This window comes from Coloeus monedula (assembly GCF_965178545.1).
Source record: "Coloeus monedula genome assembly, chromosome: 1".
Taxonomy (NCBI): Eukaryota; Metazoa; Chordata; class Aves; order Passeriformes; family Corvidae; genus Coloeus; species Coloeus monedula.
In genome coordinates this window covers 16,367,648-16,381,383 of record NC_138781.1, presented here as the reverse complement: position 1 = coordinate 16,381,383, position 13,736 = coordinate 16,367,648, and the positions used below count along the sequence as shown (strand labels likewise).

The following is a 13,736-nucleotide window of genomic DNA, read 5'->3' as shown; positions in this document are numbered from 1 at the left end:
TTAAACAGTAAAAAGGAAGTGTCTGTGCATGAGAGAGTTTGGGGAACTAAATGGGGATTTTCCTCTAAAAGTAGAGACAAGAGGAAAAATATAGTCCAGCTCAGGTCACTTGTGGGAAGTGCCGTTTGTCGTCACAACCAACAGTAGATGATTCAAGATTAATCAAGTTTTGAACAAGTTTGTGTGTTTGTGGGAAGTTCACCTTTTAACCGAGTATTTATGTAAAGGTAAATGCATAATTGTTTGACTGGACTGACACTACTCCTGTCTTGTGCAGCCCAGGAGATGGAGATTGAGACTGCAGAGGAAGTTGCTATTGTTGGAATAGGATGCAACTTTCCCGGAGGTGAGTCGGGGGTAAAGGCAAAGCAGGCTCTGAGTGGACATTGAAAAGCAGAGTCTTTTATTAATGTTGAAAAGGAGGAAAACACCATGTTTTTCCCCTAGCAGAATCTGTTGCTTTGCTGCTTGTGGGATCTTTTTGAAAGGTGGCGCTGTGGTGGAAACGAATTGGTTTGAATCTGTCTGCTGACAGACAGACAGACAGACAGAAGAAGCTGCAGTGCTGGCTGTGGGCAGGGCATTGAGCTGCACACGAAACTCATACAAAGGAGCTGGATGGGTCTGGGGTGATTTGAACTTTCTGCGTGTTCACTGGCTGGGTGATTGTGCATTGTTACAGGACTCTGCATGCCTAGGGACAGGACAGACCAGGGGCTGGACATTACCATCAGCTTTGCCTGTCCCATAAACTGGTTGGGTTTTCCTCCAAGAAAGCTTCTTGCTTTATTACAGTATGTAGAATAGATGCAGTGAGATGGTAGGGAAACGGGGAGAGAAGGTGGTTAAGGATTTTGTGGGGCTCCTTTGCTTTTAGACAAGCAGTGAGGAGATCAGTCATGCTTTTTCATTTTCCTCTCACCAAAGACTGATCACTTCTTTTGGTGGCAAGTCTTCTTGAGCAGCCTAGATTGACACGTGGGAGGTCCTTGTAGCTGATTGTGCATTTCTGAGCCTGCACGGGGAGGGGGAGTGCACAATTTAATCTGTTTTAAAAACTCTGCACAACAGGAGATGGAATTGACAATTTCTGGAAAGTCCTGGAGGAAGGCAAAAACTGCACGGTAGAAATCCCCCCCGAGAGATTTAATGCCAAGGAATGGTATGATCCAGATGATAACAAGCCAGGAAAAATATGTACAACACGAGCTGCTCTTCTCGATGAGTGAGTGTGTTACCCTGCTGCACCTCTGGTTTGTGTGGTACTTAGATATGGGTACAGCTGTCCAGGGGCTGTGACCAGTGTGAAGAATAGCAGATTACAGATTAAGGTCAGCATAAGTGTCTGTTATTTGAATTCCACATTCACCTTAAATCCTCAGGCTGTAGAGCTTCATTCAAAGGAGATGTTGACATGCACAGAAGAAACATTATTGTCTCCTGAGATTGATACTTGGCCAGGTTGAATCATAGGACCCAGAATTAATTTAGTGCTTAGTCCCATGTTAGCTATTGAATCCTGCTCTGAAATCAAGAGATGATAGAAGGCCATACAAACCTGATCTTGGGACACAAGATTGAACTTGGACTTGGTCTTTTGTAAGCATGGGCCAATTCTGAAGGTGCTTTTAAAGACAAACACACACATACACCCACTGAAAGTATTTTGAATATATTGTTGGAGAAACATGGGTATCCCTTGAAAACACCTGAGCTGATCCTCTACCTTTTGGTTTTAAATTGTGAAGCATTGGTCCGTATTGGCTTAAAATGATGTAGAAAACAATATTTGTTTATAACTCGTTGGCCATGACCACATTACAGCAGAGGGAGTCTCATTCTGCACATTTCATGATCTGAGGAATCCAGTTGGTACTAGTGCAATAACTATAAGAATAAAAATGGGTAGGAGCGGGCTCTTACCTCTGAAATGCAGAATCATTGATAAAATGACATATTTTGTGGTGGGACATGAAACATCTTTGGTTTATAAACATTTTCTTCTGAATTTCGGAAATGGGACCTGTGGCCTAAACACCAGTTACTGCTCTGCTTTTCCTTGCAAAAAATGCTTTTCCTTGCAAAAAGTCTAGAAGTAAAAGCATCTTCTATACATATGTCATATCATATTCTGGTCTGTGCATTTCAGATTTAATTCATTTGACAACCACCTCTTTGGGATTAATAATATGGAAGCTGAACGCATGGACCCACAGCAGAAGTTACTGATAGAGTGCACATACAAAGCCCTGGAGGATGCAGGAGTTCCTGTAGAATCTGTCAGTGGCACCAGAACAGGTGTTTTTATTGGTAAGATGAAACTTTCACAGCAAAGAAAAGAAAACCTCACAAAGATTGGAGCACTCCTTCATAACCTTTCCATGTTATCTAGGCTGGATCTAGGCTGGATCTAGGCTGGCTCTAGCCTGGAGATCTAAGGCTACTGTGCTATGGCACTACTGGTTACTTTTGGTAAGAATTACCAGGAGACTCTGGGAGTTCATGGTAGAATTCCTGTGTCTCTTTTTGGTGCTCTTCTTCCTGTGTTCAGACACTGAAGTGAAGCAGGAAAGAGTTAAAACTGCCTCCCCAACCCAGCCCTTCTTGGGAAAGATACTCCCAAGCCAGGCTGTGACGTTTCACCCTTAAGGGGAAGGGAACACCCAGGATTCGTAAATGATGAGGTCTGCAGGAAAAGTTTTATTAACAAATTACACACTTGGCATGGAAATTGGAATGTTGGTCACTGACCTGCTATATCAGCACACAGCAGCGGGTTGTGGATAAAGAGGTAGGGTGGTAGAAAAGGGGGAAAGGAAGAGATAAAGAAAGGGAGAGAGAAAAGGAGTGAAAAAGAGATAACCACTCCTGATTCCAGAATCAGTCTGGCCAATGACATGTCCAGTGTCCTGGGGGCACCCCCTGGCCTAGATGGGGATACCTTTTTATAGATAGGTTTCCCTGCCCTGAAGACATGTTTCTCTCTTTCTATGCAAATTAGTTGTCATGTCCAGTCCCTTCTTTCAGTCTTTTCTGGAAATGCATCAGAGGCTTTAAAGGTCTTGACCCTTCCCCTGCCCAGACTGACCTTGGGTCAACGCTTCATTCTCACTTCTGTGATGATGCTCTCTTTCGTTTCTTGATGGGGACAGAGTGGTCTGAAAGTGGCCCAGCAGAAAAGGGCCTGGGGGTGCTGGTGGACAGCAGCTGAACATGAGCCAGTGTGATCCCAGGTGGCCAAGAAGGCCAGTGGCATCCTGGCCTATATCAGCAATAGTGTGACCACAGGAGCAGGGCAGTGATTCTTCCCCTGTATGTGGCACTGGTGAGGCCACAACTCAAGTCCTGTGTCCCCTTTGGGCCCCTCAATTCAGGAAGGACATTGAGGTGCTGGAGTTAAGTCCAGAGAAGTACAGCAGAGCTGGGAAGGGCCTGGAGCATAAGTCCAATGAGGAGCTGCTGAGGGAGCTGGGGGTGATTAGCCTGAGAAGAGGAGTGTCAGGGGTGATTTTATCTCTCTCTACAACTGCCTGAAAGGAGGGTGTAGTGATGTGGGGATCAACCTCTCCTCCCAGGCAACAAGCAACAGGATGAGAGGACATGGCCTCAGGCTGTGCCAGATTGGTTCAGGTTGGACATTAGGGAGAAATTCTTCACAGAAAGGGTGACTGGACATGGGAATCGGCTGCCCAGGGAGGTGGTGGAGTCAGCGTCCCTGGAGGTGTTAGAGGAAAGACTGGATGTGGCATTTAGTGCCATGGTCCAGTTGACAGGGTGGGGTTTGACCATATGGTGGACTCAATGACCTTAGTGGTCTTTTCCAACCCATTTGATTCTGTGGTTGTGTCTCTGGAGCAGAACAAGGAATGTTTATCCCAGAAAAGTGTTGCCCTACTTCCCCATGGTGCCCTTCTCCTCTTGTTCTTTCAACAATTCTTGGTTATTACTGACAATCCTTGGTTGGCTCCCTGGGTATCTGGCAGCCAGTGTTTGACATCTACACATTAGCCCCTTATCTTCTGGGCTTCTTACAAAGGCCTACCCTTTTTTGCCCAGCATACTGTTTTCCAGTATAATGTTGGTTAAGGTGTTGTGGGGGTTAATATCCTTTCAAAGCAGCAGGAATCCTCCTGTGGACATTAGAATGGTACAGGGGTGCACTTGTCCAACTGCTTTTGTCAGTACCAGAAAAGTTACTGAGGAGATGATACCGAGGGCTGTTGGAAGACATTTAAAAGACAATACTAGAGGAACAGCACATTATTGCTGGTGTAATCTGTGTCTCTTTAAGGGGGAGTTTTCTGGGGTAGTTTGGCTGATGTGCCTATAGGGGAAATGCTTTCGATTACCTTTTAGTCTGAGAGGTGCTCTTCTTCCACTGAGGGCACTATTCCTTGCTCTCTGAAAACAGGTGCTGCATTGTCCACATGTGGACTTGGGGATCCACGGTATTCCAAGCATAGTGTTCCCAGAAAAAGGACACAACTGCTCTCAGAGGCCCCCTTCTTCTTTTCTATTTCTTACTGGCTCACAGTGTGAAAATTGATGATAAATACAAAGTATTGGATGTAGTTTGTGCTGTGACCTTTAACTTGGTACATCTGAGGAACTGAAGCTAATGTCTTGTACATTTATATCCAAGCTATGCTATGTGTAACTTGTTGATAAATATTCTCATAGCTGAACTAAACCACGCCGTCGCAAACTGAGATACAGGGGTCTCGGCAGGCTACAGAGACCTTAGCTGCATCACACAGTGAGCTAAGCCATCAGGAAAGGCCTGTTGTTTCCAGGGCGGGTAGGAATTTCAAGTGTTAGGTCTGTTTGTGTAAGTTGAGTCCAGGGGAAATTGCTGTGAGTTTTGCCTTTGACTTGTTTTGGAGCAAAGTTTCACCATAGGAGCACAGATGCCACGTGGTTTTGTCTTAACGCTGAAAACCGAAACACGCCGTCAGGTTTCGAGCTGTACGTGCCTGTTGTTGGCTTGGGTTAACTTGACACAAATCTGATGTTTTCCAGGTCTCATGAATCGAGACTATGAAATCATAACCAGCAGAGCAGTGAGTGAAATAAATCATTATGATGGTACTGGAACAGCAATGAGCATTGCTGCCAACAGGGTCTCTTTCACATTTAATCTGACTGGACCGTCCCTGACTGTTGACACTGCGTGTTCATCTTTTCTTTTTGCTCTGCACTACGCCTTGCGAGCCATTAAATCAGGTAACAGGACTGAAGAGATGCTGGACAATGGAATCAGGATTGCTACTGTTCCTATCTATCACCTGGGCCTTCTCAACATGAGTATGTTTCTGTTTGACTCCAGGAGACTGTGAGGCAGCAATCTGTGGTGGGGTGAACTGCATCATCGATCCCCGCACCTTTGTATCTCTCAGTAAAGCAAAAATGATCTCTCCGGAGGGCATAAGCAAACCCTTCTCCAAGAAGGCAGATGGCTATGGAAGGGGAGAAGGCTGCGGTGTTGTTTTCCTCAAACCACTGAAAAAGGTAAGGCTGCTTGTGAAGCAGCCTGAAATAAGACTGGTTGCTTGCCTGGATTTTGTGTCTTCAGCTCTAATAACTTCTTTTCCAGAGAAGTTTTTCCAATTCAAGCTTAAGATTAATGAAGCGTTTCTTAAGCATTCATGCACTTCCCCCTAGCATAGGAAAAGGATCCCACATTTAAAAGTTAGCATCATATTCTGTGTGCTCTTGGCTTTGGTGTGGTGTTTTGTTGTCTTCTCTACAGAGAAAGCATGAGTTTATTAAAGAAATTTAACTTTTCATGGAACAGGCAAAGGAAGACTACAGCAAAATCTGGGGTGTGATAAACATCAGTGCGGTCAATCAGAACGGCAGGTCCATGACTCCGATCACGAGACCATCTCAAATAGAGCAAGAGAAGTTACTGCGCAGCATTTATGAAAGTCGTGTTGATCCCTCAGTTGTGCAGTACATTGAAGCCCATGGCACCGGAACTGCTGCTGGAGATCCTACTGAAGCTGAAAGCCTGGGTAGTGTCATTAGCAAGAACAGGTCTTCCCGAGTTTCCATTCTGAAAATCGGTTCAGTGAAAGGAAATATTGGGCACACGGAATCGGCTGCTGGAGCAGCCGGGTTGATCAAAGTGCTCCTGATGATGCATCATGGAAAGATTGTTCCATCCTTGCATTACTCGAAGGAGATGAGCAGCATCGATGCAGAGAAATTAAACCTTGCCGTGGCCACAGCTGTAGAGCCCTGGGAAGAATCCAGTGAGTACGGAAGAGTAGCTGGCATCAACTGCTTTGGATTTGGAGGAACCAATGCTCATGTTGTAGTCAGGCAGGTGAAGCAGCCAGAGGCTCTTCCTGCCTTTAAGAAGCCCCTGGAATTAGTTCTGCTGTCAGCAGCATCCCGTAGGTCCCTCCAGATGGCAATGGCGGATACAGCTGAGCAGCTGAGCACAAGGAGCTCTGTAACTCTCCCGAGCCTGGCCTATACATCTGCCTGCAGAAGAAGCCACGCCAGCTACAGGTACCGAAAAGCGTTTGTCACAAATTCCCTCCAACACTTGCAGCAAGAGCTTAAGTTGGCGGCGAGCACTGAACCTGCCATGTCCAAGGTGGAACCACAGCTGGTGTTTGTGTTCTGTGGCAATGGTGTCACGCTGCAGGAGTTCAGTGAGGCACTGCTGAGCTCAGAGCCAGTGTTCAGAGACAAGTGTAAGGAGATAGAAGACCTTTTTCAGCAGCACGCTGCCATCAGCCTCCTGCCAGGGAGAAATCGTAGCTCAAAGGACTTGTTGAATCCAGAGCTTTCCCAGCCCTTGTTGTTTGCCCTGCAGGTTGCTGTAGCTTCCCTCCTGAAGCACTGGGGTATTAAGCCCATTGCTGCTGTTGGCCACTCAGTGGGGGAAGTTGCTGCTGCACATATTGCTGGGTACCTTTCCCTGGCAGATGCAGTCAAAGTCATTCATCACCGGAGCAGGCTGCAGGCAAAGACTGCCAGTGGCAGAATGCTGGTGGTTGGAAACATCCCTGTTGAAGAGATTGCTGAACGCCTGCATCCCTATTTGGGAAAGGTGTGCATTGCTGCTTTCAACAGCCCCGTTTCCTGCACCTTGTCTGGGAGTGTAGACACTGTGGAAGCTGTCCAGAGAGACTTAGCTGAAGCTTTCAGACAGAGAAACATCTTTCTTCATGTTTTAAATGTTCCAGTTGCATACCACAGCCCCAGCATGGATATGATCCTTGGGGAGCTGGAAGAAAAAATAGAGCCTTTAGAAAAGCAGAAGGGGGAGATTGAAGTGATTTCAACACTGACTGGTGTGGCTGCATCTGAAAACGACTTTATTCAGGGCAGATTCTGGGCGCAGCATACACGTGAGCCTGTTGCTTTCACACAAGCCATCCAAAGTGCAGCCAGAGGCAGGGAAAACGTGGTGTTTGTGGAAATAAGTCCTCACCGAGCATTGCAGCGAAGCATAAAGGAAACTCTAGGAAAAGGCACAAAGGTGATGTCCTCTTTGCAAACGGATGTAGAATATCAGACGCTCTTCACTCTGGTAGGAAATCTGTTTGAACTGGGGTATAATCCCAACTGGCAGCACTTTTATAACGGGTATCAAAGTGTTCCGGTGGCCATTCCACGATATCAGTTTGATCGCCAAAAACTCATGGCCTGTCTGGATATCCACCAGCAAGCAAACCAAAGAGGTGTCAGCGCCAGTCATCCTTTGATTTATGGCATAAACAGTGACAATGTGGAGTTTGGCTGCCTGGTGTCCCAGGACACAACGCCATACTTATATGAGCACAAGAACAATGGGGTGGCCTTAGTCCCTGGTGCTTTCTATGTGGAGCTTGGTCTGGCCTCTGTGATGAGCAACTCAAGGCCTAAAGTGCCTCTGAGCACTTGCCAGCTGAGTATCAGTTTTTCTGCGCCGTGTGTTCTCACACAGAGTTCCCAAGTGCTGAGTATCAAGCTGAGTCCGCAAAAAGCCATGACAACCTTTGAGGTTCTCTCTTCCTCCAGCGCGGTTTATGCTGCTGGCCAAGTGGCAAAGCAGCCTGAAACTGTGGTGGAAGAAAGCAGCATCTCCTTCCCAGCCATCTATCGAAGATGCAGGTCAGTGATTAGCAGAGAGGAGGTTTATGAAGCACTGTCTCAGGTTGGCTTTCAGTATGGCTCCATATTCAGGCAGCTCAGTGATGTGCATTATTGCCAGGAGCTAAAGGAAGCTATAACCAGCATAAAGGTGAATGAGGAGACCGTCAGAGACATGTACAGCTACTGTATGCACCCAGTGCTGCTCGACTGTTTTCTGCAGATGACCGCTGTCTTGACCTCAAGGACATTCCAGTCCAGAGCAGGCTTTCCCTCAGGGATAGGCAGCCTGGTGGTGCTCCGCCCACTGGAGGAAGAAATGATGATATATATGAGAATGAGCAAGTCCACTGGAAACTGCCTTGAGGTCTGTGGATGCTTTGTGGACAAACACGGCTCTGTCTTGGCTGAGCTCAAGCGTGTTGCCATCACTTTCGTGAAGGAAGCGTCTTCCAGAGACAATGAATTCCTGTTTGAAAACAAGTGGAAAGAAGTCTCTCTTTCACAGACAATTGGACATCTGGGGTTTAAGCCCAGAGTCGTTGTGTTTGCAGACAGATTTGGGATAGCTGAGCAGCTCAAAAAGTACTTGCATTCTGCTTCGAGATATGTTATGTATGAAGACTGGGAATGCCTTGCGGAAGGCCAGACACAGAATAAAATGAGAGCAGAGGTTGAGGCTTATGATGAAATCCTCTTCCTGTGGGGAATTCAAAAGTTAAATGAAGACTTCCCAAGGGAAGCGGTAGATCAGTTGGCAAAGTGCTGTGAAGCCTATCGCCAGGTAGTGGTGGCACTAAGAGAGAAGACATCCCGCTGTTCCATCAGAGTGATCACCTACAGAACAACGGAGAGATATGTGGACCACGTTAACTGTGGGTTTGCATTATATGGCATGACCAGAACTTGTATTGTTGAAGTTCCAGAAATCACATTTCAGTTGATTGACCTCAGCTCTTCCACTTCCCTGGACATCTCAGTGCTAGCAGATGTTCTTGTCAAATACAAAGGTGGGGACTATCCAGAAGTTTGCATCAGCCAGGGAAGGATTTATGTGTCCGAAATCAGACGCACACCTTTTGTAGATGCAGATTACAACCAACCCGTAAGATCTCTCCAGAAATCACAAACGTTCACTTTGTACACTTGTGATGCGTACGCAGCAAAAGACTTGTCTGGGGAATTATCCACCGGCACTGCTACTCAGCTGGACAAAGAGAGTGTTGAAATTCAAGTGGATAAAATTTGTCTCCACTCAGAAGATTATTTTCCCATTAGTGTTTCTAGCTGCAACTTTGGTAATACACTGTATTGGAACTCACAAGCGGGAGACAGGCACAGACTTTTAGCTCTTGATTTCAGTGGCACAGTCACTGCAACAGGCATTGACGTGAGAAAAGTGAAAGTGGGAGATCATGTGGTTTCATGTTATCCCACTGCTGCGTCATCCAGAGTTCCGATTCCAGCAACCGTTTGTTTCAAGGCAAAGAAATTCCCCTTCCTCCAGAGTGTTCCTTGTGTGTCATACTTCATCATTGCATGGGAAATTTTCACTCAGAGGTTATCCAAGGGGAAACATGGCAGAACTTTGGGTATTATAACTACAGAGCCATCATCGGTTTTGTGCCACGTTCTTTCTGCAGCAGCAGAAGAAATGGGTTGGAGACCAGTCCTTGCAAAGCCCGCTCCTAACGTATTCCAGTATATCAACCTGTGCAATGCCCTAGTTCTTCTTCCTCCAGTGAACAGACTGTCTTTGGAGGATCTGGCCCACATGTACTTTCTTAAAGATGTGGTGATCGTGTGTGGCAATCAGCAGTCCGAATGTATCCAGAATGTCAGTGAAATTGATCATGAAAACATCAGCTTTCATGTCCTTGTCGTTTCCAGCCTTTTCCGGAAAGCACCTCTAAAGGAATTGCACAAGACTGTACATGCCTGGGTCAGTTCCATGGATATGAAACAGTTTAGACATCTCTCGGGTTCTGTTTTTCAGCAGACGGAGAACTTTGAAGGGCTAAACTCTGTGATGTCCTATTTTACCTGCACTTCTGTTCCCCTTGCTGTCCTGAGAAGGCAGAAGGACATCAGTGTGCTTTCAGATATCCCGCTGTACGAGCCCCAGAGGCAGCTGTTCAAGCAGAACGCTGTTTATGTGGTAGTCGGGGGGCTCACTGGACTTGGCTTTGAAACGGTGAAATTCATAGCTGAGAATGGAGGAGGGTGTATTGCAATACTCTCCAGGAGAATTCCCAGCAGTGAGAAGCAAGAAGAGATGAGGGCTTTGCAGCAGCAGTACAAAGGGAGCAAAGTAGTGTCTGTGCAGTGTGACGTGACTTTGACCGGTGATGTTGAGAAGGCTTTCCAGTCCATTGCCAACACCTTTGTGGGGAGTCCGATCAAAGGTGTATTCCAAAGTGCTGTTGCTTTGCACGATGGCCACCTTGAAGTCCTGAGGCTGGCTGACTTTCACAAAGTGCTGAGCCCAAAGGTAGCAGGGACCCTAAATCTTCACTGGGCTACCAGAGGCCAGGAGCTGGACTACTTTGTGTGCTACTCCTCTGTTACTTCCTTTCTGGGCAATGCCACCCAGACAAACTATGCAGCTGCAAACTCTTTCCTGGATCTCTTCTGCCTCTACCGGAGGAACTGTGGGCTTTCAGGCCAGGCCATTAACTGGGGTGCTTTGAACCTTGGCATTCTGCTCAATCAAAGCCACATTCAGAGCATCCTGGGATCCAAGGGCATAGACATTCTGCAAGTGCATGAAATTCATGAGTATCTCAGGAAGACCTTACTTATAAACAACCCGCAGCAAGCTGTCGTCAAATTGAACTTTCAAGCTTTGTATCATCATGTTTTCACTCGGATTATTTCACTCAAAAGTCGCTTTGTATCACTTATGTCAGAAGATTTCAGGAACAAGATTGGAACCCCTGAGGAAACTGAAGTCCCAGAGACTGCCTTTCTCAAATCCGAGGACTACATCACCTCACTGGTGAGTGACCTCACAGGAGTGAATGCAGATGAACTAACCATGAATACACCCCTTTCATCTTTGGGCATAGACTCTATGTTAGCTATGACAATTCAGAACCGTGTCTTTCAAGAGAGAAAGGTGGACATACCTCTTGTGAAACTGCTTGATCCTCACACAACCCTGTCAAGTTTAGTGGTAGTTTTGGAAGAAACAAGCAATGCAAATGGAACAGTTGAAAAGAAGAATGCTGCGGTTGAAAGTGCAGAAAATGACACCTTGGTAGAGGTGTCTTCTTATTCAGGAATTGTATAACTTGACAATACTCAGACCCTTTGTAGCATCTCAGAATGTGTCATTTTGGATGGGGTAGGACATTTGGTGATGCTGAATGTCCTCTTCTGCATTGACTCAGAAAACCCACACCAGGTTCTTCTGCCATTATTCTGCTAGCTGTGTTAATTTCAGTCAATCGTTTGACTTTTTGCTTTCAGTGTCTTTTACCTTAATTTTCAATAGTTTTAACTGGAAATATGTAGGTAAATACCTACACATTTTCACTGTACATTGCATTTTTAAACTCTATTCAAGTTTTGATGAAAATTGTATATTTGCACCTTTCAGCGGTAAGTATATAAAGCTGCATGAGCTTATCATATTTTTGTCATATTCTATTCTTAAAATATAATTATTTTTAAAATATTACTAAATATTTTGAAATACAGGCATCTTTTTGAAAGTCTGATGTGAATTTCAAAAACCTAGTGTTTTGCTTATGTCTTCAAAAATATTAAGAATTTATCAATTGTTTCCAATTGTGAGGCATACAGTAAAGTAAATGTTTTTTATTATTAAGTAACCAATTTTTATGAAAGCCCAAATAAACAAGAATAGCAAAAAAGTTTTTAAAAAACCAAACCTGAAGTGTATCTTTATCTTATTTGATTTTTTTTGTCCCTAATCTGCTCTCCTACTTTAAATTTTTGTGACTCTAATACCTGCCCCGCTTTTGTTCCAGTGAGAAAATACAGACTTGTCCCCAAAGACACTGAAGGAAACTTTGTTTAGTCTCTTAATATGGGAATAGGGTGTTGTACTATTTCTCCCTTATTATGATGAGTTGTCCCTTGCAGTTCTGGTAGTATTTCCAATGAGTGGAGTATCCATGGTCTATGATGTCTCCCTGAAACCATCTGATCTCCAGACTGAAAAGTTCCCTTGGTCTCTCTTAGCTCTGGTGCTGCAGCCCCAAAGATCTTGGTGGCCTTATGCCAAATGTATTCAGGCTTATCTATATCCTTCTCATAGTAGAAGGCCCAGAATTGGACCAGGGTTCTAGATGTGGTGTAATGAGTCAAGTGTGGTGGAGTGGTGGTGCACGTTACACCAGTGTGATGCAAAGAGTTCCCTGCCCAGCTGGCTGTTGGCTTTCACTGCTGTCAGCATGCACAGTGAACCTGTGTTTAGTTCACTGCCCATCGGGATCCCCCAGTCCTTTTCATCGAGGCTGCTCTGCAGCCAGTCCCTGGACTGTAATGCTAAATGCTTTGCCTGTCTCATGTGTAGAATAGGTGGAGGGGGGGCTAAGCCATCCCAGGTGCAAGGCCTTGCATTCACCATGGTTGGAAATAATGAAGATTCTGTAAAGCTGTTTGTCCCTCTGAATAGTGGCCCTCCCTTTCAATGAGCCAAATGCTCTCACCTAACTTGATGTTGGCTAGGCTGTTAATAAAGAGTCTGCAGGGTGCTGCTACTGGCTCACTGCCAGATGGACTTGGCACAGCTGATATCACCCTTTAGGCCTGGCAGTCCAGTGAATATTCCACCCAGCTTATAGTCGTCTTTTTCAATCTATCTAGCATCAATTTGGCTACAAGGATGCATTGGGACACTGCTGAAAGTCTTTATGGAATCAAGGTGCATAAAAACTCTCTCTCCTTAGTGTTTTCATTCTTCAAGGTAATCAGGCTAGTCAGCTGTAGGGTATGCCCAGCCACTGCCCTGGAGGGACGTCTGCTGAGATAAGGAGATTGCTCAATCTCCCAGCAGGACCCCTCTGGGAAGGCAGCTACTCTTCAGTTATGGCAAGAAGAAGACAAACTCAGAATCCTCTGGGAGACCCTATGCAGATCCTTTGTAGCCCATTGGCCTTTACCCTCTGGCACCCACCCCCTGTATCCCTATAAAGCCAGCCCCCTGCCCCTCCGAGGGAGAGCGCTCGTCCCTGGTTCCCCTTCGCCAGTACGGACCAATAAAGCTGCCTCGTGGGGAACAGCTACACGAGCCTCTCGTCTCTCCCTGTTCCGGCCTGGAGGCTGCCCTGCAGAGCTGAGCTGAAATCACGAGCTGACAATCACTAAAGAGCTGACAGCTTCTGCAAGGGCCCTCCTGCCAGCAGCTGAGGGAAGACACCGGGCCTCGGGAAGGCGATTCCTTTTGGGACCATCTCTCTAGACCGGTCACAGCTTCCTCGGTCAGAGCTATTGACCCATCACCAGCTGTCACAGTCAGCCACCATATCTCTGTGGAAAATCCATGATGGTTGTTCCTAACCACTTCTTTGTTCATGTCCCTTACTACCTGAGTCATTCTGAGTTTATGGTTCTGTATGGGCAGAGATCCTTGTGACCTTGCTCAAACATTTGGAGGGAAATACAGTAATGAAGTGAGG

The 13,736-nt window shown here is 46.0% G+C and overlaps 1 protein-coding gene across 1 annotated transcript; it reads left to right on the top strand.

Annotated features, from left to right (window-relative positions):
* Positions 1-285: 285 nt before the first annotated feature.
* On the top strand, positions 286-11,380 carry LOC309580974 (phthioceranic/hydroxyphthioceranic acid synthase-like; the record flags this gene model as incomplete). Its single annotated transcript, XM_082295312.1, has 6 exons — positions 286-346; positions 1,072-1,225; positions 2,150-2,310; positions 5,020-5,223; positions 5,327-5,508; positions 5,795-11,380. 6 exons carry the CDS (start codon positions 286-288, stop codon positions 11,378-11,380), a joined length of 6,348 nt encoding a protein of 2,115 aa, XP_082151438.1.
* Positions 11,381-13,736: the final 2,356 nt, after the last annotated feature.